The sequence below is a fragment of the Macaca mulatta genome, chromosome 9 (genome assembly GCF_049350105.2).
Source record: "Macaca mulatta isolate MMU2019108-1 chromosome 9, T2T-MMU8v2.0, whole genome shotgun sequence".
Taxonomy (NCBI): Eukaryota; Metazoa; Chordata; class Mammalia; order Primates; family Cercopithecidae; genus Macaca; species Macaca mulatta.
This window is the reverse complement of record NC_133414.1, coordinates 74,620,972-74,643,967: the sequence shown is the minus strand read 5'-3', so window position 1 is coordinate 74,643,967 and position 22,996 is coordinate 74,620,972. Positions and strand designations below refer to the sequence as shown.

At 38.7% G+C, this 22,996-nt stretch overlaps 1 protein-coding gene across 12 annotated transcripts in view; it reads left to right on the top strand.

Moving 5' to 3' along the window:
* KAT6B (lysine acetyltransferase 6B) overlaps nt 1–22,996 on the top strand; it is a 203,890-nt gene that overhangs the window by 142,035 nt on the left and 38,859 nt on the right. For 4 of the 12 annotated variants that reach the window (XM_077946539.1, XM_077946536.1, XM_077946538.1 and 1 more), the window contains 8 exons: nt 5,978–6,093; nt 6,338–6,419; nt 8,816–8,948; nt 11,682–12,064; nt 13,599–13,720; nt 15,499–15,614; nt 17,982–18,123; nt 21,288–21,449. In XM_077946539.1, coding sequence (XP_077802665.1) covers nt 5,978–6,093; nt 6,338–6,419; nt 8,816–8,948; nt 11,682–12,064; nt 13,599–13,720; nt 15,499–15,614; nt 17,982–18,123; nt 21,288–21,449 — 1,256 coding nt within the window. Of the gene's footprint in view, nt 1–5,977; nt 6,094–6,337; nt 6,420–8,815; nt 8,949–11,681; nt 12,614–13,598; nt 13,721–15,498; nt 15,615–17,981; nt 18,124–21,287; nt 21,450–22,996 lie in introns of all 12 variants that reach the window. The other 8 variants (XM_015147239.3, XM_015147238.3, XM_015147240.3 and 5 more) reach the window with 2 other exon arrangements.

The following is a 22,996-nucleotide window of genomic DNA, read 5'->3' as shown; positions in this document are numbered from 1 at the left end:
TGCATGTGTGTTTTCAAATTAGCAAATCTAAGATAAGTGTACAGTTCAAAATTATTCTAAATGGAAACTCATTGAAACGGGAGACAGAAGAAAGGCTGCTGTGATGCAGCTGGGTGAGTGAGAGAAATCCCTTTTGTACAATAAAGGAAGCAAGAGCCGTGGAGTAGAATATCAGTGCACCCTCGGGAGACCTGAAGTCTTTCCTGGGTTTGTCTTTATTTGTGTGTTAACCCTGAACAAAACTTGCATGCTCGTGGAGGGAACTGGTAGGGGCAGTGTATGGATATATGGGCATATAAAAATATTTAAAAGACCATTAGTTTCTTAAGGTCACCCCAGGAGTTGGTTGCTTAGTCATCCAGTTTCACATTGACTAGATGCGGATTGAATCATTAGGTTGGAAAGAAGACTCTTGACTAGAAAGAAACCTAAAGATATGATCCAAAGAAGAAAAGAGGCCAGGCGCTGTGGCTCACGCCTGTAATCCCAGCACTTTGGGAGGCCAAGGTGGGCAGATCACCTGAGGTCAGGAGTTCAAGACCAGCCTAGGCCAACATGGTAAAACCCTGTCTCTACTAAAAAAAGGAAGAAAAAAAAATTAGCCGGGCCTGGTAGCGCATGCCTGTAATTCCAGCTATTTGGAAGGCTGAGGCAGGAGAATGGCTTGCACCCAGGAGGCAGAGGTTGCAGTGAGCCGAGATCGCACCACTGCACTTCAGCTTGGGTGACAAGAGTGAAACTCCGTCTCAAAAAATAAAAATAAAAAAACAAGAAAAGGCGGTGGGGGAAGAAGGTGAGCCCCATCCCCACAAAAGCCCAAAGCATGATTGACCATCCAAAGGGATGTAACTTCATTAAAACTTGTCTGGGTAATAGTTACCTCCTTGTAGCAACATCTAATGATTGTTTTTCAGTGTTTATCAAAATCTAATCAGTGTCTTTTAATCCACACCAAATAATTTATCTTAGTCATATTTGATCTTGTAGAGAATCTTTTTTCTTGAGGTGTTCTTTTGCTTTGGCCCCCGTGACACCATTTTATCTGTGTTTTCTCTCCACCACTTCTTTCCACATATATTTGTTAGCCGCTTGGTCCTCTCTCCATTCCCTAAATGTTTCTTCAGATGTCTGTCATGGCCCTGTGTTTGTTACTTTGCCTTGTAGCTTCTACTGAGCTGACCCTAGATACAAACAACTATAGAGCTTCTCCAACGAGTCTACCCCTGACGCACCTCAAAGTTAATATCCAGAACAGCTCATCAGCCTTGCACTGCTTCCTCTACCCAAAACAATAGCCACACAATAACAACAAAAATCCCAGCAAAGAAACAGTATCCCGCCTCTCCTGGAGGATTTCCTATATTCAGCAAATGGCACACTGTTAGCTACTCACTCAGTTACACAAACTGGACATTTGGAGCCATCCTCTGTCCTATTCTCTCACACCAAGGAATCACCAAAAACACACTGATTCTAAATCATAATATATATCTTGAATGCTAAACTTATCGATGCATCCCCACCAGCCCCACTCAGATCTGCTATTGTAATGACCTCAATCTAGGCTTCACCCTTTTTCCTCCAATCCATTTTCCGTACTATAGCCTAAGTTACCTTTTTAAATTATAAATCTGATCACAGAATTTCATAAGTGGCTACCAGTTAGTTGCTCTTAGGAGAAATCAATATTCTTTAATATAGACCCCCAAAAGTCTTCTGGATTGGGCTCTGGTTTAACCCTATCTTACATCACTATTCTGTTCACATTCTGCACATTGGTTACATTGAACAACTTCTCTCTCCTTGGATATATGCCATTCATCTCTCCCTCTGTTCATGCCATCTTCCCTGCTCTGCCCCTTATCAGGTCCCATCCAATCACACTCATCTTTTGAGTCTCTTTTTTAGGGAGGCCTTTCTCTAACCTCCTGCTAGATTCTCCCATATCCCTAAGCCACCCCATTGTAAGGCATTAATGCTCATTCTTGTTTAATGTTTGTCTTTCCTGCTGGGCTATGTGATCTGAAAGAGTGGGAACGATGCCTCTCCTTTTCCTCACTGTATCCAGTGCTCCTTAAATATTAGTTGAAGGAAGGAGAGATGGACAGATAGATGGTCAGATAGCCAGTCTGAGGGGCTTAGTGTCTGAGTCATTATTAGTTTTCCATTGCTACTGAAATAAATTACTACAGACTTAGTGACTTAAAAACAACACATTTTTAACCTTACAGTTGTAGGTTGGAAGTCCATCATGGGTCTCACTGGATGAAAATCGGGGTATCAGCAGGGCTGGCTCCTCTCTGGAGACTTTAGGAGAGGATCCATGTTCTTATCCATCTGCATTATTGACAGAATTTAGTTCCTTGTGTTGATAGGACCGAGAGCCTGGTTTTCTTGCTGTCAGGTGAAGGCCATCGCCAGCTTCTACAGGCCACCCACATTCCCTGGCTTGCAGCCCCCTCGCCATCTTGAAAGCCTGTGATAGCAGGTGGAGTCTCTCTCATGCTTTGAACCCTTCCTCCTCCTTTTCCCATTTCATTTCTCTAACCAAGTTCATAAAAGGTTCTCCGCTTTTAAGGATTAAGGTGATTAGATCAATCATGCCCACTCAGATAATCCAAGATAAACTCCCCATTTCTAGGTCTGTATGCTTAGTCACTTCTGCAGAGTTCCTTTTGCCACAACAGGTATAGTATGTTTACAGGTTACGGGAATTAGAGCTCAGACGGCTGGGGGCTGTTGTTCTGCTTACTACAGAGCCTGTGTTTTTTCTTCCTCAGTACTTTCTCCCAAAAGCTTTTCCACTGGTTTGTAGTTCCATTGGTACTTGTTTAATTTTAAATAGTATTCTTTTGGTTTTGCTAGATAAAACTATTGTAAGCTGCTAGTACTTGATAATGTATTTGTGTGAAATTGAATGAGTGAATGAATATGTATTATGGCTATCAAATCTGATAAATTGCAGAATACAGTAGTAAAACGAACTCCAGAAAGACAAAGCACCATGAAACGCATCAACAGAGAGAACAAGAATTTTAGAGGAAATTAACTGGGCATGGTGGCGCGTGTCAGTAGTCCCAGCACTTTGGGAGGCCAAGGCTGGTGGACTCTTGAGGCCAGGAACTCAAGACCAGCCTGGCCAACGTGGCAAAACCCCATCTCTACAAAAAATACAAAACGATTAGCTGGGCATGGTGATGCGTGCCCGTAGACTCAGCTACTCGAGAGGCTGAGGTGACAGAACTGCTTGAGTCTGGGAGGTAAAGGTTGCCGTGAGCCATGATCATGCCACCACACTCCAGCCTGGGCAACAGGGTAAGACCCTGTCTCAAAAATAAAAAAACAGGCCTGGTGCTGTAGCTCACACCTGTAATCCCAGCACTTTGGGAGGCTGAGGCAGGCGGATCACAAGGTCAGGAGATCAAGACCATCGTGGCTAACATAGTGAAACCCTGTCTCTACTAAAAATACAAAAACAAAATTAGCCAGGTGTGGTGGCGGGTGCCTATAGTCGCAGCTACTCAGGAGGCTGAGGCGGGAGAATGGCATGGAACTTGGGAGGTGGAGCTTGCAGTGAGCCAAGATCGCACCACTGCACTCCAGCCTGGGCGACAGAGTGAGACTCTGTCTCAAAAAAAAAAAAAAAGAAAAAAGTTAGAGGAAATTGTTGAGTTTATGAAATGGCTAAACCAGAGGTAAGGAATTACTTGATCAGTAGCATTGTTTTCCTTTATCTGATTACTATAGATTGTGTAGTAGTATATCAAGACACATTACAGTCTTTTGTGTTATTTTAAAGTTGGCCATGAGAAAATAAAATGGAAATATTTCTTCATCCCTCAGCATCCTTTACAGAATCATAGAAATTTAGAACTGGAAGGGATCTATGGCCAATTCTCTTGAGCTAAATAAAGGTAAGATTGCTGCCTAAGGAAAGATAGGCTGAAGATTTTAGAATTTGATAGGGTAGCTTAAATAGTAGTAGTTGAGATACAGTATTGCTTGAAGTGAGAGAAACCATTAAGAGAAAGAATATTCCTTGCCCCTGATTGAAAAATGGCTGAAATCCACTAATTTTCAAACTGTATAATTATTAAAAAGTCTGTATTTCATAAGATACCTGTGAGAATAAATAGTAAGCTGTAATATGATGTGAATTACCTTAGTTACTGAATATTAAGTCACAAAGTACAAAAGCAGATTTGAATGTAGAGAAAAATTCAGTGCGTGAAATTGAGGTCATATGTGCCCATGATGTATGCCTTACAGGAAGTAATAAAAAAGAGGGGGGAAGTAAATGATATACTTTTAAGCTGATGGGACCATTTTAAGGGTGGAATTTAAATTGCTGTTCTTTAAAAGTTAAGTTTTTACCCCCCTCACTATATAAGGGGACAGAGGGGAGGGCTCTGATCAAAGTAGACCTCTCCCCTCCCCCCTTCAGTATGCTTCTTAAAAGTCGACAAGCAGGCTGTCTTTGTTTGCCGTTCCTGAGCAGAAGGAGGAGATTGATACCATTTTTATCTATTCAGACTTTTTCCTTGCATTCATTTGAATGAGAGAAGCCTCATAAAAGAACAGTGTCACAGGTTAAATGCATCTGCCTGGGTGTCTCTCCTGCCTGAGGTCATAATCCTGTGACAATATTTTATTTTCTCAACATCTTAAATACAGATGTTTAGATTTTTTTTTTTTAAACTCAGGAATAGTGTGCTTTTATTAACAGTATTGGTGATTGATTTTGAATGTTTTTACTTCAAAAAGCCAAATCTCCTGGTGGGTGGAATTTTATGAAGCACCTGTTAAGCTTTAGGGAGGAGGACCTTTTTGGCAGCAATCCAAAATACATATTTAAACAATGAGCCTGCCAAAGTCAGGAAATTATAAAACAGTTTTGAAATTGCAGAATCTGCTTTTTTTATTACCCCTCAGGTTTCCTTTGCAGCTTGGTTGTAAGTTCTTTCACATGGGATTTACTAATGTTCTTACTATTTAAAGACCAGGTTTAAAAAAAATAAAATGGAGTTTGGAGATCTCTTTGAGTTTATGTGATAAAAGACCATTAGATTTTAAACTGTACAGCCTTCCAAACAGTCTAGGCTCACGCTCCCCACACCTCTTGGAGGAATCTATTACTCGCAGGCTCAGGGCTGGCTTCTTTGAAAGGCATTGCCCCTCAGGGTCTCCAGTTTTCCTCTGTGAAGTGAGCAGTAAGACATGGTGTGTGGAGCGCTGCTAGGTGAAAAGTGTGCACCAAACAGTGTGGAAAACTCAATGCTCGGGAAAATGGGGGAACCTGCTGAGGCCTCACTTCTTGGTGGGTCCCGTTTAACCTGGATCTCTCAGCTTCTTAATTCTGTCTCTCAAATTCACTGTTTCTGCTTCTGCTTCCAGAGTTTAAACTCAGTGACCCAGGGGCAAGATGGCAATGTCTGTCCCAGCAATGGGATGTTCTTTGTGTACTGTTGGATTTGGGCGGGGGAGAGCATCTGCAGTTAGGTTAAGCAGTCTCAATTTTTTATTTAGTTATCTGTTAAGTTTTATGATTTCATCACACATAGAGAGCAGGAATTGTTTGAACTTTGGCAACTCCCCTCAGTGTGTGGCAAACCAGGACCCCCTGGGTAGATGGTGGTTGATGAAGACGGCAAGTACAGGAGATTGAACAGGGCGCAGGAGTGAGAACGCCTGAGCCTGTGTTATCTTCAAGTTCTCGAAGGCTTGAGATTGGAATTGGTATAAATTAACTTCTCTTAGGGAAAACATTTTTAGTCATTTTGTTACATGCAGGGAAAGAAGGTAAGGTGAAAAGGCAGAAAGGAAATCTGTAATTTAGATTCTCTGATCTGTTGGCATTTTCAAGTTCCTAAGGTTCATTGGCAAGCCTCATCAGCTATCTATTAAATATTAGGGAATGGGAGTTTAAAAAAGTCAAAGGCACCATTCCCATCAAGCAATTTGCTTTTTATTCTCATAGGACACCCATCCTGTTTGAAATTTTGTCCTGAATTAACAACAAATGTAAAGGCCTTAAGGTGGCAGTGCATCGAATGCAAGACATGCAGTGCCTGTAGAGTCCAAGGCAGAAATGCTGTAAGTATGGCTCCCGTAATCCACTGCCAGGTAACTCGCTAATTTCCAGTATTAAGGTGTTTTCGTTTTTATAGAGTATGGCTACTTTCTTTCAAAAGTTTTAAATTCACGTGTTGTCAGACTGCAACTGGGATCTTGGTGCACTTTCCTTATGTTGTATTAATGTTAATCCAGTAACAAAATAATTTTTAGCCTTTTACAGTTGGTTTCAGTCTCAATTAGTCTCTAATATGTTATATTACAGGATAATATGCTTTTTTGTGATTCCTGTGATAGAGGATTCCATATGGAATGCTGTGACCCACCACTTTCCAGAATGCCAAAAGGTGAACTTTTAAACTGTATTAAAAATGTATTTTATTACATATTGGTTAGCTTTGTCCTGAGGTCTGACAGCTCAGAGTTATACAGGTTCTTTAAGCATTTTTTTCATCCCTCCCACCTTCCCTATACTTGTGAGTTTAGGATTGTGAATAGAGGATTACAAAAGCATAGAAAAAAATAACATATATATGTGTGTGTGTATATATATATGTATATACATATATATAAAATAAAGGCTCTAATTCAGACCCAGGGATGAAAAAGACCATCTCTCTCTCCAAACCATTCCCCTATTAGAATAAGATTAGATTATGTAGGTCAAAAGTTTAGAACACTTTCCATATTATTCAGCACAGTGTTTAGAGCTTAAGAAATTTTATATTTTTGAGGATGATAGTGACTCCAAAGTCCTACAACAGGAAGCCATCACCTTTTTCTTGGCCATTAGTTGATATTTTGAACACGAGCATCTGAATGATCTTATAGCTGATCGTGTCTGATGGAATGTGGATTTTCTTCTATTTATTGTGTAAATCAGCTAAGCTCAGCCTTTTCCCCCCATTTTGCAATATATTAAACATTTAAAAATAACTTTGCCTTTTTATTTAAAAAAATCCATAATTTACGTTGTGGAAGATTTAAAAAATACAGGTAGACAAAAAAGGAATAAAAATTAAAATGAATTAGAAATACTTTCTCTGCCTTCACATACCCTTTGAAGGGAAATGGAACATTCTGTACATGTTTTTGTAATGTACTTTTTTCCTCCCTCTTAATAGATTGTAAGCACCCCTACATCATTAAATATTCTCCTAAACATAGTTTTTAATAAGTGTGTAGAACTCCATAGTATAGAGCAGGGATTACAAACCTGGCAACTGTGGGTCACAGATACGCTTTGTTGGCACCATATTTTTAAAAGTTTGAGTCCTCTGGGTGGTGCATGCGTGCTCCAGTTTGCCACAGTCTCACTACTCCCTGCTGTCTTAAACGTTCCAATTTGCTTCAGTCACATGTATTATACAATCTAGGTCCTTCCTGGAGGTATTTGATTTTCCAGCCCCCTGTATAAATGAACTATAATTCATTTAACCAGTCCCTTAGGGTGGATATTACAAATGTTTCCAATTTTTTCCATCCACAATTATTTCCTTGAAATAAATTCCTAGGGGAGGAACGGTTGGATCAAAGGCTAGATACATGAAAGGCTGTATCAGTTTTCAGGCTGTCCAGCAGTGTATGAGGATACCTATTTTCCTGTATCGTGACTAGTACTCACCGTTACTATATCTCGAGTCTAAGACACAGGTGTTTGTTTGTTTGTTTTTAATGTTTTAATATCTTTGAAGTCAGATGCATCATATAGTATCTTAGATTTGGTGAAATACAGTATTATTATTTTTTAAATTTTACCAGTTTGATAATAGAAATATGTCTGATTTTTTTTTTTTTTTTTTTTTTAGTAGTCAGATTGAACATTTCTTGTGTTTTATTCTTGGCTGTTTGTATATCATCTTTTCTAAGGTACCTCTTTTTATCCATTAATCATTTTTCTCTTGGGATTTTTACCTTTTTTACCCTGATTTGCAGAAGCTCTTTTTTTTTTTCATGTAGTCAGATTCATGAATCTTTTTATTTATGGCTTCAGTTTTAAATGTAGTCATGCTTAGATTATATAAATATCCACATATCTTTCCTGGTACTTGTAACATTTTATTTTTTCATATTATAATATTCATCTGTCTAGAATTTATTCTTATAAAGGATAGGAAATAATTCCTCTTCCAGGTAGATAGCTATTTGTTCTATCACGCTTATTGAATCATTTCATCTTTTCCCCACTGATTTGAAATACGACCTTTTGATATGCTAAACTTTTCTGTAGGCTTCGGTTGTTCTGGTCTTTCCATTCTTATGCATTGACCTATTTTCCTATGCTAGATGTATAGTTTTAATCATTGTAGTTCTGCAGTACTCAAAACTACTGATAATTTTTTTAGTTTTGGAACTTTCCAGAAAGAGATGATAATTTTTTTTTTCTTCTAGAAATTCCAAAAATGGACTGACTTGAAAATGTCTCCCTCAACTCAAAAGATAAAATATCTGACAGGGGCGAGTTTTCATGTGTGTTTATATGTTGGTGAGAGGCTTAATGACATGTTGGGAACAGCTTTATGGAAGGGTTCTGAGAGAGAGGCCACCTCTGCCCTCACCACCTTCGTTCTGGGGAAATTGACCTGCAGTGATGGTTTCCTAATGAAAATGACAAAAGGGAATGACGCATTTTTTGGAGTAAAGTTCAGCATACAGGCATCCTTGAGCAGCTTTTTACAGATATTTAATATCTTCTCTTAAAATGAAACATTAAAATATTTTTCTTATATATATATTAATTCAGGGATGTGGATTTGCCAAGTCTGCAGACCAAAGAAAAAGGGAAGAAAACTACTTCATGAGAAAGCTGCACAAATAAAACGACGATATGCAAAACCCATTGGACGACCGAAAAATAAATTAAAGCAACGATTGTTGTAGGTTGAGATCTTATCAAAAGAAATCTTTTATGTTTTGCTTTAAAATATAGGTGATTGTTATTCTCTTAGATTCCATTAGGGGTTTTTTGGCATCATTTTTTCAAACTCAAGGGTTGAAAAATACTTCTCTTTTTGCTTGAGCAGTGGAAATTTTTTGAAAATAACATTTTTAATTACCATTGGCATTTTGGGGTCTTCTGTTGGCAGTAGCTGTGATACTAAGTGACATTTTTCAAGCAGCAGGATGGAAGCAGAATGTAAGAACTGGAAACAATCATTCAGCCTACTTTATTACTGGCTGAGCATAGAAGAGCTTAATTATATAAATATTTTCATAGGAATTTTAAAACGAGAGGGATTTGTCCATGTCTATAGCAAATCTCTTTCATCACTCCAGATAACATTTTAGAAAAATACCTCTCTCTTCTGATAGTAATGTAGCATTACCGCTTTTTAAGATCTCTTTTATGAAATAGGAGCTTCTGAAAAACCTGCAGATGACCATTTGCCTCTGAAGAGTTAGACACAGCTATTTGACAACTGCACTTGTGCAGACATATATATAAAATAATATATTCGCAGTGGCCTGGAAATCTGCTATGATAACCCCATTTTCACTATCTTGTTGCCATATAATTGCCATTAAAGCCCAGTAGAGCATTTAGCAGGAGTTAGTTGGAAAAGCAGAGAAAAAATAAAAGGTGAAATGAATTTATTTTAACCTGTGTAGAGTATAGATTTGACTATCAGCATTAAGGTGTTTACAAATGGAATCAGGAGACTTGCACATCTATAACAGTTCTGCCAACAGACTATCACCATCTTTTCAGGCTTAGTGAAAGGACCATTGTGATGGAGAAAGAATACATGCTCTGCACACACCTTGAACAGACACTGAGAATCTCACTCCCTTGCTTACTCCTTTTCCCCTAATTTTATCTGAAGCAGTTCTCACTATCTTACTCGCTCTCAGGAAAATAGTATCCTCCCGCACCTTTATCTCCTAAGAAGAAGTAAGAAATGCAGGCTTCTTTCTAGAGTTTTCTATGAAACTTTGCGAAAACCCTTTAACCAGTAGACATTGTCATAGATTTTGAAAAAATTTCTAGAGGCAAACATGAAACATGGTTATGAATAAAATCTTTCATAGTAGTATCATTTGAAGTAGAAATTATATGTTTTTGCATTCATCCTGTGTAAGCATTGTTCCCAACATGGGACTGTATCCTCAGGGCCCAATTAAAAAAACCAAATTAGGATATAAACTTTCTAAACAAAGGACACAGCTGAAAATTGCATCTGGCACCAATCCTAACTTTTTGTTTGTCCAAAATTGTCCTTTGAGCTTAGGAATTTTTAAGACAGTCTAGGGAGTTTTCCTTTTTACATGCTTTATAAGCATATTATCCTTTCTGGGCAATCGATTCCAGATACAGCCCAAATGCAGCATTCTGATGTGAAACATTTTAGCCTGGATGAGTTCTTTGTTGGTAACTCTCACTGTGTCTCTGGTGACACTAGAGATCTCCAACGTTCACCTGACTTGGCTGAATTGGTGGTGCCAGGCAGGTGGTGCCAAACAGTCATGTACTTCTCCCCTTCAGCCAGCAGCTGAAATCTGGTCATTAAATCTTTGTATACAAGATGATCACTAAAATGTGCTCTTGTATTTGTAATTACTTAAGATATTTTTATAATTCAGTATTGTCTCTTTTCAAGGCTTTCATTTCGTCATTATTTGCCTTCAGCTAAATTGATCATTTTGAAAGTACATTCTTGGGCCCCAGCATTGTCATAATTCATCTGCAAATGTTTCTCTATTGTATGAAACTCTGCTACGAAATGGGTAGCTTCGCAAACCCTAGCCTGAGGTGAAGACAGTCGGCTGCTGTTCATGTAAGCAGCTGTGTTAGCGAGTGACCTCTAGTTTCTGTTGACTACTCAACAGTATGGGCAGAACCGGGGTATAAAGATTCTGACGCCAAGTGTCTGATAATGACCATGGTAAATGTGCCGCTTCTTCACCAGACTCTCCATGTCATGTCTGACCCGCTGTAGCTTTTCTTTAATCATTTCTTCAGTTTTTTGCTATTGTTGTCCTTTTTTCAGCAATATTTTATGCTGTAGTTAATTGTCTTCTCTCCTAAGAGAGTATTATTGGTTATCTTACCATCCTAAACACAAACTGCTGAGAGGAAGAGGGTGTCTTTTTATGTTTTCTTAAAAAAAAAGTACAAATTTATAGCCATATCCAAACTCTTAAAGTTTGCAAATTGAATTAAAAATTACTTTTAACTAGAGATTAGATAAGCTTCTTCTTTTGCTTCTGGATAACACATATGACTTATTTCCTCCTAATACTTTAAAAAAGACATTCCAGGAGATCATAACTATTTGTGACAACACCAAAGGATAGCTTGTTTTTATTTAATTATAATTAAAGCATCGGGTGTTCTTTTAGTCTCTTCAACATTTTTCTTGCTTATATTGCTCTTGGGTCCACATGGATTCTTCCAGTACCTGTTGGATGGGCCCTGGAAAAACCATGACATGCAAATGCAGTTGCTGCTGCCTTTCCAACAGAGAAACATCTAGGTGGTGGCACACACAAAAAATACAGTTCTTAAGTTTAAGCCCATTGAATGCATCTAGTTGCAATAAATTTGTTTTTAGATACCTTTATAATTCTATTTATTAAATGCTGATACTATTCTCTAAATTTCTGCCTAGGTCTGTAACCAGTGATGAAGGATCCATGAATGCATTCACAGGAAGGGGGTCACCTGGTAGGGGTCAAAAGACTAAAGTCTGTACCACACCTTCATCTGGTCATGCTGCATCTGGGAAGGACTCAAGCAGCAGATTGGCTGTTACAGACCCCACTCGGCCTGGTGCCACCACCAAAATCACCACCACCTCCACCTACATTTCTGCCTCTACACTTAAAGTTAACAAGAAAACCAAAGGGCTCATTGATGGCCTTACTAAGTTTTTTACACCATCACCTGATGGTCGCAGATCACGAGGTGAAATAATAGACTTTTCAAAGCACTATCGTCCAAGGAAAAAGGTCTCTCAGAAACAGTCATGCACTTCTCATGTGTTGGCTACAGGTACCACACAAAAGCTAAAACCTCCACCTTCTTCACTTCCACCCCCAACCCCCATCTCCGGTCAGAGCCCCAGTTCACAAAAGTCCAGCACGGCCACTTCTTCTCCCTCTCCCCAGAGTTCTTCCAGCCAGTGCAGCGTGCCCTCCCTGAGCGGCCTGACCACTAACAGCCAGCTGAAGGCACTCTTTGATGGGCTCTCTCATATCTATACCACTCAGGGACAGTCTCGCAAAAAGGGACACCCAAGTTATGCACCACCCAAACGTATGCGTCGTAAAACTGAATTGTCTTCCACGGCAAAATCTAAAGCCCACTTCTTTGGCAAAAGAGATATTAGAAGTCGGTTTATTTCTCACTCCTCCTCCTCTAGCTGGGGGATGGCTAGAGGACGTATTTTTAAAGCAATTGCTCACTTCAAGCGAACAACTTTCCTTAAAAAGCACAGGATGCTAGGCAGATTAAAATATAAAGTGACCCCTCAGATGGGGACCCCCTCACCAGGGAAGGGGAGCTTGACAGACGGAAGGATTAAACCTGATCAGGATGATGGTAAGCAAAAGGTCAAAGCTCCAACCAAACCTGCGTCCCGTCCCTTTCTCCCCAACCCCGAAAAAAATCAACCAATCAATTCCTATTTGTCACATAGGTCTTAGCTATTTCTCTTGTTCTCACTTCACTTTCATACAGAAGCAGTGAAACTTTGACCTTTTTCTAATGCTGACTAAACCTCCAAAATGTTGTTTTTCCAACTAATACTCTCCCACCTTTTATTATTTACTTCCATTCGTAGTGACACTAGGACCCCCAGATGCCTCCATAGCGTTGCTTATGGCTTTGTAGTCCCGCATGAGTAGCCACTGCCATGCTTCTGCCATGCTCTCCCCCATGTCGCCTCTGCAGCCACAGCGCTGTTCGGTCGTGTGCTGTCAGTGCTTCCAACAGGGGGTGTTTCAGCTCTTCCCTCTGCTCCATTGCTTTCTCATGACAAAGTTCATCCTGCTTCCGTCTCAGCAAAGCCTGATCTGTGACTCTGTGATGTGTGCTTTTGGATGTGAGTGTGTCTGTGTGTGTATCCACCTTAGGGAGAAAACGGATTTCATAATTTCATTGAACAAATTGGCCCATTACATTTGCTACCCTTTATCAAACAAAAACCGAAAATGTGTCATTTGGACAAAGTGGTAGAATTTATTATCTCAAAACTGATAATGGGAATGCTATAACTAGACATTGATAAAACTTCTAATCTTGGTTGAAAAATATGATTTCACTTTGTATTGCTCTTACTTTCCCTGATATATTTATTAAAGCTGTAAAAAGATGACAGTGATAAATTCAAATAAAAATTTGAGTATAGCAGGGAAAGGATACTGCTGGATCTATGAGCAGTGCTTAGATGTAAAAGCTTATTTATAAAGCTTTAAAAAAAATCCCTATTTGCCCAGTATGCTAATTTGGTGCCATTTTGGTAATATATGATGGTTACTCATGATTCAAGTCAGTGAATACACTTTCTGCTGGTTTTAAATGACAGATACTGAAATAAAAATAAACATCAAACAAGAAAGTGCAGATGTAAATGTGATTGGAAACAAGGATGTCGTTACTGAAGAGGATTTGGATGTTTTTAAGCAGGCCCAGGAACTTTCTTGGGAGGTAAGGCGAGGATCCCACATTGTACTAGCAAGTATAAAATGTGGCTTCTGACTATCCATATGGAATTACTGTGTTGATTTTATAGAGAATCCCTTTCAACATCCTGTGTGATTCTTCAGCCATTATCATGCCCATTTTTATTAACTGTGCATTCAAAAGCAATGACTTTGTAGAATTGTCTCCACTCTTAAAAGTAGGTATTGGCTCAGCTGGTCTCACAAAGTAAAACAGAGTAGCACTAGTTGAGGCAGATTTTGGAAAACATTTCTAGGTGTGAAGGAATAGATTTCTGATGAGTTTTGCCTAAATTTAGAAAATAACAATTTAAAATCATTAACAAAAAGAGGAACATCGCTGTTAAATTTGCCGATGTTTCTTCCAACACAGATGGCCAGCCATATGAAAAATGTCTCATATTTTTAGCTCTTTTGCATTGATGAAAAAATATTGTGTTTCACGATCAGTTGTAGTCAGTTTTATTTTTATTGTCCAGTAATTTCTTTAAGTGATTCCACTTTAATTCTGCCTAAGTTATTACCACCCAGATATTGAAAGGTGAGGCTGTCAGACTTCTCAAAGACGAATCTGTTATGAATTGTGAATTTGTTGTGTCAGTGACTACATTCGGTTTCTCTGGCCAATGTGGTCAGGTAGACTCCCTACCCAACCCCACTTCCTGTTTTGTGGGGAAGGGGTTTTCTGTAGGCTCTTAACGCTTTATTTTTAGTAGCAGCCAGTTGGGCTAAATACTCCTGACAGTTTCTACCTTTAGAGCTATTGGATATTTCCAAGCCTCATTCTGCCCCTATCAGGATGCCTTGTATCAGCTTTCCTTTGGCTAAGATAAATGTCAAATTTCCCCCCGTTATTAAGATTGGGAGTCCTTGAACCAGCCCAGATTGGAAGTGGAGCAGGTCGAAACTCCTATGTTGATCAGTAGTGGGATTATGCCCTTGAATAGCCACTTTACTCCAGCCTGGGCAACACAGCAAGATGCCACCTCTTTTAAAAAAAGATTCGAAGTCCTTAAATATTATCATTTTTTTTGGCCTTCTTCTGACATTCATATATAAATGTGAACAGTAGGCCATTATCTGAAAGATACTGCTAATTCTAAAACTTTTTCATTCCAACATGGTAAAACTGGCTTTTTTTATTCAAGAAATATTCTTGTTCTGTGTCAGGCACTGTACTGGACACCAGGGATACCACAGTGAATCTGGCAGGCAGAGTTCTTAACCTCATATGGCTTTCTACATGGAAATAAGGGAAATAAGAAGAGACAAATGCTAAGCTGCAGATTTCACAATTGATTATTTAATTACAGTTGTGATAAATACTACCTCATGGAGGAATAGGAAACTGTAAACATATGTAATAAATAAGCCTGTGTAATAGCCACATCATTTATAATCACCTAATTTCTAATCTGTTACAACAGATTGTTAAATCCAGTTCTATCGACATTTGTATGTATTTATACCATACTTACTTCCTTTGCTATATTGTTTCTTAGGGTATTCGTTTGCTGTGAATCTTACACAGAGGTAATGTTAGGTTGGTGCAAAAGTAATTGTGGTTTTTGCCATTGAAGGTAATTATAAAAACAGCAATTACTTTTGCACCAACCCATTTCATAAGGGTCTATAGTGTTTTAAGACCATGCAAATTCACAATTAAGATTAGCGTTCTGATAAGTTTTGATAGTCACTGGTGAAAGAACCAAAATGTAAGTGAAGTATATATATTATTATTTTCCTTTTCTTTCTATTTAACAGAAAATAGAGTGTGAGAGTGGGGTGGAAGACTGTGGCCGGTACCCTTCTGTGATTGAATTTGGTAAATACGAAATCCAAACCTGGTACTCCTCGCCTTACCCACAGGAATATGCAAGGTAATGGAATAAGTCTGGCAGGTGTATAACTTGAATGTCACATATGTGAGAAAGGAAAATTCTTGATTCTAAAGCAGGAATTAAGGATGATTTTAGGAAATAAATTTTGATAGTCAGTGCTAAGCGCTTCCCAAACTATTGCTTTTGCCAGCACCTTTTAATAGTATTCCTTGTTCTCGGTAAATTCCTTATGCTCCTTAGTTACACGGGCATTATAAATTTTGCCATTTAGCTTCTAGACTGTGCTTTCTTTCCTTGGTTAATTGGGGAAATGTTGGTTTTGTATGAAACCCAATAAAAAAAAGAAATTTGCCATGGTGAATTATTTGGTAGACTTTCTTCTCTGGTTGCCTTTTATATTTTTTAATTAGGCCTGTTCATTTTATCTCTGATTTCTGGCATTTTATTTTCGAGTTTTTAATAGAAATTTAGCAAAAGAAGGAAAAATGGGAGAAAGTAGATGGGAATCGGTAGTCTTAAGAGACCGTTCCCCAAATCTTTACTTTTAGAACCATTTGTGACTTTGAAGAGAAGGCCAGGCCCAGTGGCTCACTCCTGTAATCCCATCACTTTGGGAGGCCAAGGCAGGTGGATAACCTGAGGTTAGGCGTGCGAAACCAGCCTAGCCAATGTGGCAAAACCCCGTCTCTACTAAAAATACAAAAATTAGCCGGGCGTGATAGGGCACGCCTGTAATCCCGGCTACTTGGGAAGCTGAGGCAGGAGAATCACTTGAACCCAGGAGGTGGAGGTTGCAGTGAGCCGAGATCACACCACTGCACTCCAGCTCGGGTGACAGAGTGAGATCCCATCTCAAAAAATAAAAAGTAAAAAGGAGAAAAAATGGTATCTGAGTTTTCATTTGTCTTGAACTCAAATTAGCTGTGAACGAATATATCCCAAAATAGGTACATTGAGAATAGATTGCTTCCATGAAGTACATCAGGGCACACTTTACTAGTATCTTCAAAAATTTTTTAGTCTGCAAAGTTTTCAGTAATTATAAATTTGGCTTTCTTATAGAATAGATCTTATTTTTTTCATTAGCATATGAGCATCTGCACGTAAGTGGAGAAAATGTGAAGTGTTTTCTAAAAGTTAAATGACAAAGTAAAAGTCAAGAATTTTGGTTTCTCCTCCTAGCTTATACCATTCGGTTGTGTGTTCTTGAACAATTTTTTAAAATGACTATGAGCTTTCATTTGCCTAGGTAATCATAAGCCATGTGCTCTGAAAACTTTGAATAAAATTTGTACATAAGTGCAAGGTTTGAAAGTAGTCTCATCTGTGTCTGCCTGTCTCTTGAAAACCTTTTACCCCATTCTTAAACTTTTTACCTTGCAAGTGCTTCTAAACGTTTTCTTATAAATATCAGCCGTGTTCATTAAAATATGGAAATAAAAAGTATTCTAATTTTTAAGGTGGAGAAAAAGTCAGCAGGGAAGAGAGGTAAAATTTGTCTTTTACTCAAAGTAACGGGGGAATTGGTAGAAAACAAATTAGATCTTTTGATTTTTAGCCCTGCCATTTACTGCATTAGACCATGTATAAATCTATAATAATAACTTTAAAGTTACCTCTTCCAGAAGTGGAAATGGTAACAACTAAGTTCAAGGACTTTTCGGCCTCATATGTATGCAGATTGTTTAAAAATAATAAATTCACTTCTGAGTAAAATATTATAGCTATACCGCTGACCATCTATAATTGGAAATAAGATAGTAAGTGTGAATTTTGAAAAATATGCTTGGCCCCTTGACAGGATGGTATCCTTATTAAGTTGATTTTTAGGGTGGTGGTTCCACATCTGTAAACCTTTCTTTACATAGGATATTTTTAAGCAAACAAATGATTTGTTCACAAAGTAAAGGGAGCACGTATTATGGATTATATTGAAAAATAATGTAAGGTTGTTTTTATATTCTCTCTTTACTATTGGCTTTCTTTTTTTTTTTTAATTAATTAATTTATTTATTTTTGAGATGGTGTCTCACTCTGTTGCCCAGGCTGGAGTGCAGTGGTGCGATCTCGATTCACTGCACCCTCCGCCTCAAGCAGTTCTCCTGCCTCAGCCTCCCGAATAGCTGGGACCACAGGCATGTGCCACCACGCCCAGCTAATTTTTGTGTTTCTAGTAGAGACGAGGTTTCACCATGTTGGCCAGGCTGGTCTCAAACTCCTGATCTCAGGTGAACTGCCCGCCTCGGCCTCCCAAAGTGCTGGGATTACAGGCGTGAGCCACTGCACCCAGCCTCCAATGTTATTATACAACCTTTTTATGAGGTAGAGAAAATTGAACAATATTTAATCTTCCCCCGCAACAGTATAATCTATCTGATAGATTCTGTGATTTTTAAACTTCAACAGATTACCAAAGCTTTACCTGTGTGAATTCTGTCTTAAATATATGAAAAGTAAAAATATTTTGCTAAGACACTCCAAGAAGTGCGGATGGTTTCATCCTCCAGCAAATGAAATTTACCGGAGGAAAGACCTTTCAGTATTTGAGGTAAGCACGTGTAAATAAAAAATTCAGCTTTTTGAAATCTAGTACTCCTAATTGTTGACTATGTGCTGATTTGTGTTTAGAAGGTGCAAAGTATATTTAATTTTGGCACTGAAATTCAGACTGCCCTTTAAAACATCTCCGTGTTTTGGAATGTTTATCTAACCATATTAAGCAACCATTTAGATTGATGAAGAATCCCTACTTCATCACATTAACATTTTTGTCTTCCCCAAAATCCCTGTCTACACTAGATATATTCACCAATGAATTTATGATCTCCTCAGCTCTTTGTAAATTCCACTTTCTTTGGCAGGAGAAATGAGCTTTGTTCAGCAGCTCTAGCCAATGTCTGGCAGGTGCTCACTCTTCCAGGGAATTGAGCAGCTGTACATATCTCCTCAATACACAACCACCTGTGTTTCCATCCACTTCTTGGCAGGATGGATAATCCTTTTGGTGAGACCCTAGCAGATGTTGGGACTCCCTCCCATCTGGGTAGATGGCCACCCCTGAAGAACTCTGCTGTTCACAGGAACCCCTTGTGGCCATATGTCTGTCATTGTGGGTTTCTTGAAGACATTTTGTATCTCCAGAATTGATTTAGTAGCAGGCCTTTGCCTCTATATAGTTGCATTGTTTAATTATGTATCTGTTGTCAGTTTCAGGGATTCAGTTAAGCTGAGTCAGTTTTACCTTGCAGGGACCATGCCTTTCTCCCAGGTTGTTGTCTGTCTGCAGGACTTTTCACGTCTCTCCTTTGTGCTCTTCCCTCCACTTGCACACTTCTGTTGCCTGCTGCATTTTTTTCTTTTGTGACCCATCATGGTATGCATTGATGCTCATTCCTGGGTGCTGGGAACACGCCTACCTTGTACAGCAAACGTGATGTCTTCTTTCTGCGAAATATAGTTTCACTTCTGGATTCTCTTTTTCTGAACTGTTCAGGCTGACACTTATTGTTCTGCCTTACAGTTCTCTTTATTTCTGGCCTGTAGTGTCTTGCCATCATATTAAATAAAGGGAAGGTTGTAGGTTTCTCACATGGACCAGGCTCCTTCTCAGACAGGTTTGGGCCCACTAGGTTTTCCCCAAGACTGATCAGAGAACACAGGAAACTCCAGTTGTGTCTTATGATTTTTTTAAAGCCTTCTCTTTTCTGTCAGGCTCTTTTGGCAAGCTTGGAGGAAGAAGGTATTGTTGCTGGGAAGGTTAGGTGATATATTAGTTCTTACTAAAAGTTAGGCATAGAGTTTCTCAATCTGGTCACTATTGGCATTTCAAGCTGGTTACTTCTTTGTTGTAGGGGCTATGCTATACAGCATAGGATGTTTAGCAGCATCTCTGGCCTCTACTAATTGGATGCCAGTAGCACCAGTTGTACCAACCAAAAATGTCTCCTGACGTAGCCAGATATCCCCCGGGGGGGCAGAATCACCCCCAGTAAGAACCAGTGGGCTAGAGGGAAGGCTGAAGACATGTTGCCTGAGCTTCCTGTTGCTATGCTATCGCGCCAGCCCCAGCCGGCTGAGGTGACACAGCTGCTCATAGTTGAAGCTTAGCTAATGTCACAAGTTCAGCTTTCCTATTGGATCCTTCCTTGATGCCTTAGATCTGTTCTTCCAACCAAAACATTGTTTCTCAAAGCTCAAAACACATTGTTGGCCTTAAGTAATTATTTAATAAATCGGCATGAGTCAGCATTGGGGTTGAAGCTGTCATAAATCCATGGAACGTCTTCTCAGGGGCAAGGGGATCAGTCTTGTTAGGCTGGTAAGAATGGGCTGTTCTTTCAGGGCAGGTGCTTTTGGACCATCCAGAGATGAGAGGGGAAACATCAGAAGCATGTCTCTAAAATTCGCTTGTACGAATAAGGAGTTGGATTTGATAAGTACTGAGGTCCCTATTCTGGAACCTGAGTTAATAGAGTGTAACATTTGGGCAACTTTTCTCCTAGCAGTTTCCTACAAAACTTATAAAATAAAGGAGGAATAATCATAGATTACGATTTTCCTGCCTTCTTCCCTTTCTTTATTCCTCTTACACCTTTCACAACTGATCAGAATTTTCTTCAGCACTGTCATCTCTCTATTTTTCTGGTTCACAGTTATGTATATCTGCATCTTACCTTTTTGTAATATACTACCATTTCCAAAAGGGCCTTACTCTCAAATATATGAAAACTTCCTTTAATTAAAGGGAGAATTGTATCCTCTGTGCCCGTTGCCTGAATTTGATTGTGTTGCTATGTATGGGACCTAGGTTTCATCTAAGGGAAATAGTTATATGAAATCTAAAAATAATTTGTGCAAGATGAGAACCCGTATGGTCCACAGGAGACCTGAGAATGGTCAAGTTCGTTGTTTAAGAGCTCTGGTTAGCAAATACCCATTTCCCTTAAGAAAAGTGCTAGGGAAATTCTTCTTGAATCTGCTGTGTTTTCTATTTTCAACAAGTAACTACATTTGATCAAAGAAATTGGCATCTGTGCCTAGCCTCCTGTCTGTAGCCATCAGTATCACAGCTTGATTCTTTTATTTTCAAGAGAAGTAGACTGTAATCATGGTGCTTATTGTAGGTTGAAATTCATATCACTTTCTCTGTAAGTATTCCCAACATAGATATTTTATCTTTTCCAATTATATTTAAGGTGATGCTTGGGATAAAACCAAAATGGAAACCTCTTTGCTAATCCACACTTCTGAGGAATCAGAATAATACAGTTCATTAATTTTAGTTTTATGTGAAACCCTTTTGAAACAACAAAGTTTAACTTACTTGAGAAGTATTTTGATCTGTTTATATTTCCTTAATACAGATTTATTTGGTTCAAATAAAGAGAGAGGACATGCCTTATCATTTTTAGCTCAGAATAAACTACAAGTAAAAATTACTCCTTTACTAGTGGTTTGGCCCTTCTTTGGTAGCTAAAAGAGAAATTTAACTACTTCAAATATACCCTAATTTAAGAGAAAATGTGGAATTCTGATTTGCCAGTGACAGCTGTTTTCTGGTTAAAGCTGTACTTGCTTAATAGAGTGTTTTAATCTCTCAGTTTAAGATTTGGAAATAAAATGATGTACTTTCTGAAATACCATATAGAAGAAACAATTTTATATGGTGTGGTATTTTTATGTTAAATAATGTTGTCTGTTTCTTTCTGCTAGGTTGATGGGAATATGAGCAAAATTTATTGCCAAAACCTTTGCTTGTTAGCCAAGCTCTTCCTGGACCACAAAACGTTGTATTATGATGTCGAGCCATTCCTTTTTTATGTCCTTACAAAAAATGATGAAAAGGGCTGTCATCTGGTTGGATACTTCTCTAAGGTAAAACAAGAGCCAGCATGACCTTCATTTTCTTTTTCAAAATGTTTTTGGTAGAGCCCAATTCTTTGAACAGGGCTTTTTCATTACTGTAATTTGAATAAGTGACATGTGTTTTTGAAAAGCTCAGGTTCTTGTTCAGAGCTCATTTTAAAAGATGGAAACAAAAAACATGGTGCCTAGTAAGTGTGTGAAGGACCTCAGCACTGTGTGCCGTCCTGATGACATTCTAATTGCTGCCTTGTGGACCACTTAGCATCTTTGATATTCTCAGTGTAAGCTTATTTCCGTTTTCCCTTTAAGTGGTGTCAACATGAAGGTTTCAGTTTAATGTAGCATTTAAGAGAGAATTCTCCTTTCTCCTTGTTGCCTTCCCTCTGTGGTCAACAGTATCTCAGTGAGTTAGGACGCTGGCATTTGGACAGTCAAGCTGATAAAACGACTGGTTTTACACTTTCGTCTCTTATTCTCTGTGCTATGGTTTTAAGTTCTAAAGCAATCTCACCTTTAGAAAGCCTAAGTATCAGCTGGGCACAGTGGCTCATGCCTGTAATCCCAGCACTTTGGGAGGCCAGGGCGGGTGGATCATGAGGTCAAGAGATAGAGACCATCCTGGCCAACATGGTGAATGCAAAAAATTACTAAAAATGCAAAAAAATTAGCTGAGCCTGGTGGCACACGCCTGTAGTCCCAGCTGCTTGGGAGGCTGAGGCAGGAGAATCGCTTGAACCTGGGAGGCGGAGGTTGCAGTGAGCTGAGATCGCGAGTGAGACTCCGTCTTTAAAAAAAAAAAAAAAGCCTGAGTATCTCCGGCTATTAGAGTGGGGGAAACATCGACATATTGAGGGGATGTAGCTTGTCCTTTTCAGTGGTTCAGAGCAGTTCACTCACATTCTGCTCAAAGGCTTCTAAGAAACAATAGCTCCTTTAATAAAGGATAACTGAGTTTGGAGATGTTTACCAGGTAATGACCTTAACTTTTCTGAGGCACCTAGGAAATAGTTAAATTTACCAGGATGGTACATAGAGACAATAATTATGAGACTTTTAGGTAGAAGGTCCAAACTCTATCTTTTATTTATTTTATGATACATTTTTTATATTAGGTGATACTTGAATTTTAATGAATCTGCTCTTGCACAATGTAAATGGGATGCTTCATAGAAGTGCCATTTTAATGGAGTTTCAAAAGATAGAATATATGTGAAGGTACTTGCAAACTATAGCTATCCTAAATTCAAGAGTCAACCCAAAGATCATAAACAAAAATAAATAACAGCATTCATGGAAAACTGTCTCAGTGTTTTAATCCACATATTTGGTAAAGCTTTGAAATGAAAAAGAAGAAAGTTAATTTGCACATTACAAATTCAAAAGATGATAGAGAATTAACACTGAATAAAACAACAAATAGGAAATCTATTTATATGATTAATAAATAAAACACCTTACCTTTTATGTAGGTTTGTCGAGATCATTTTTCTCCAGAGACTTAAAAAGAATAGTGGTTGCATCCTTCCTGTTAGAAAATGGTGTTTCTTTCAATGTCT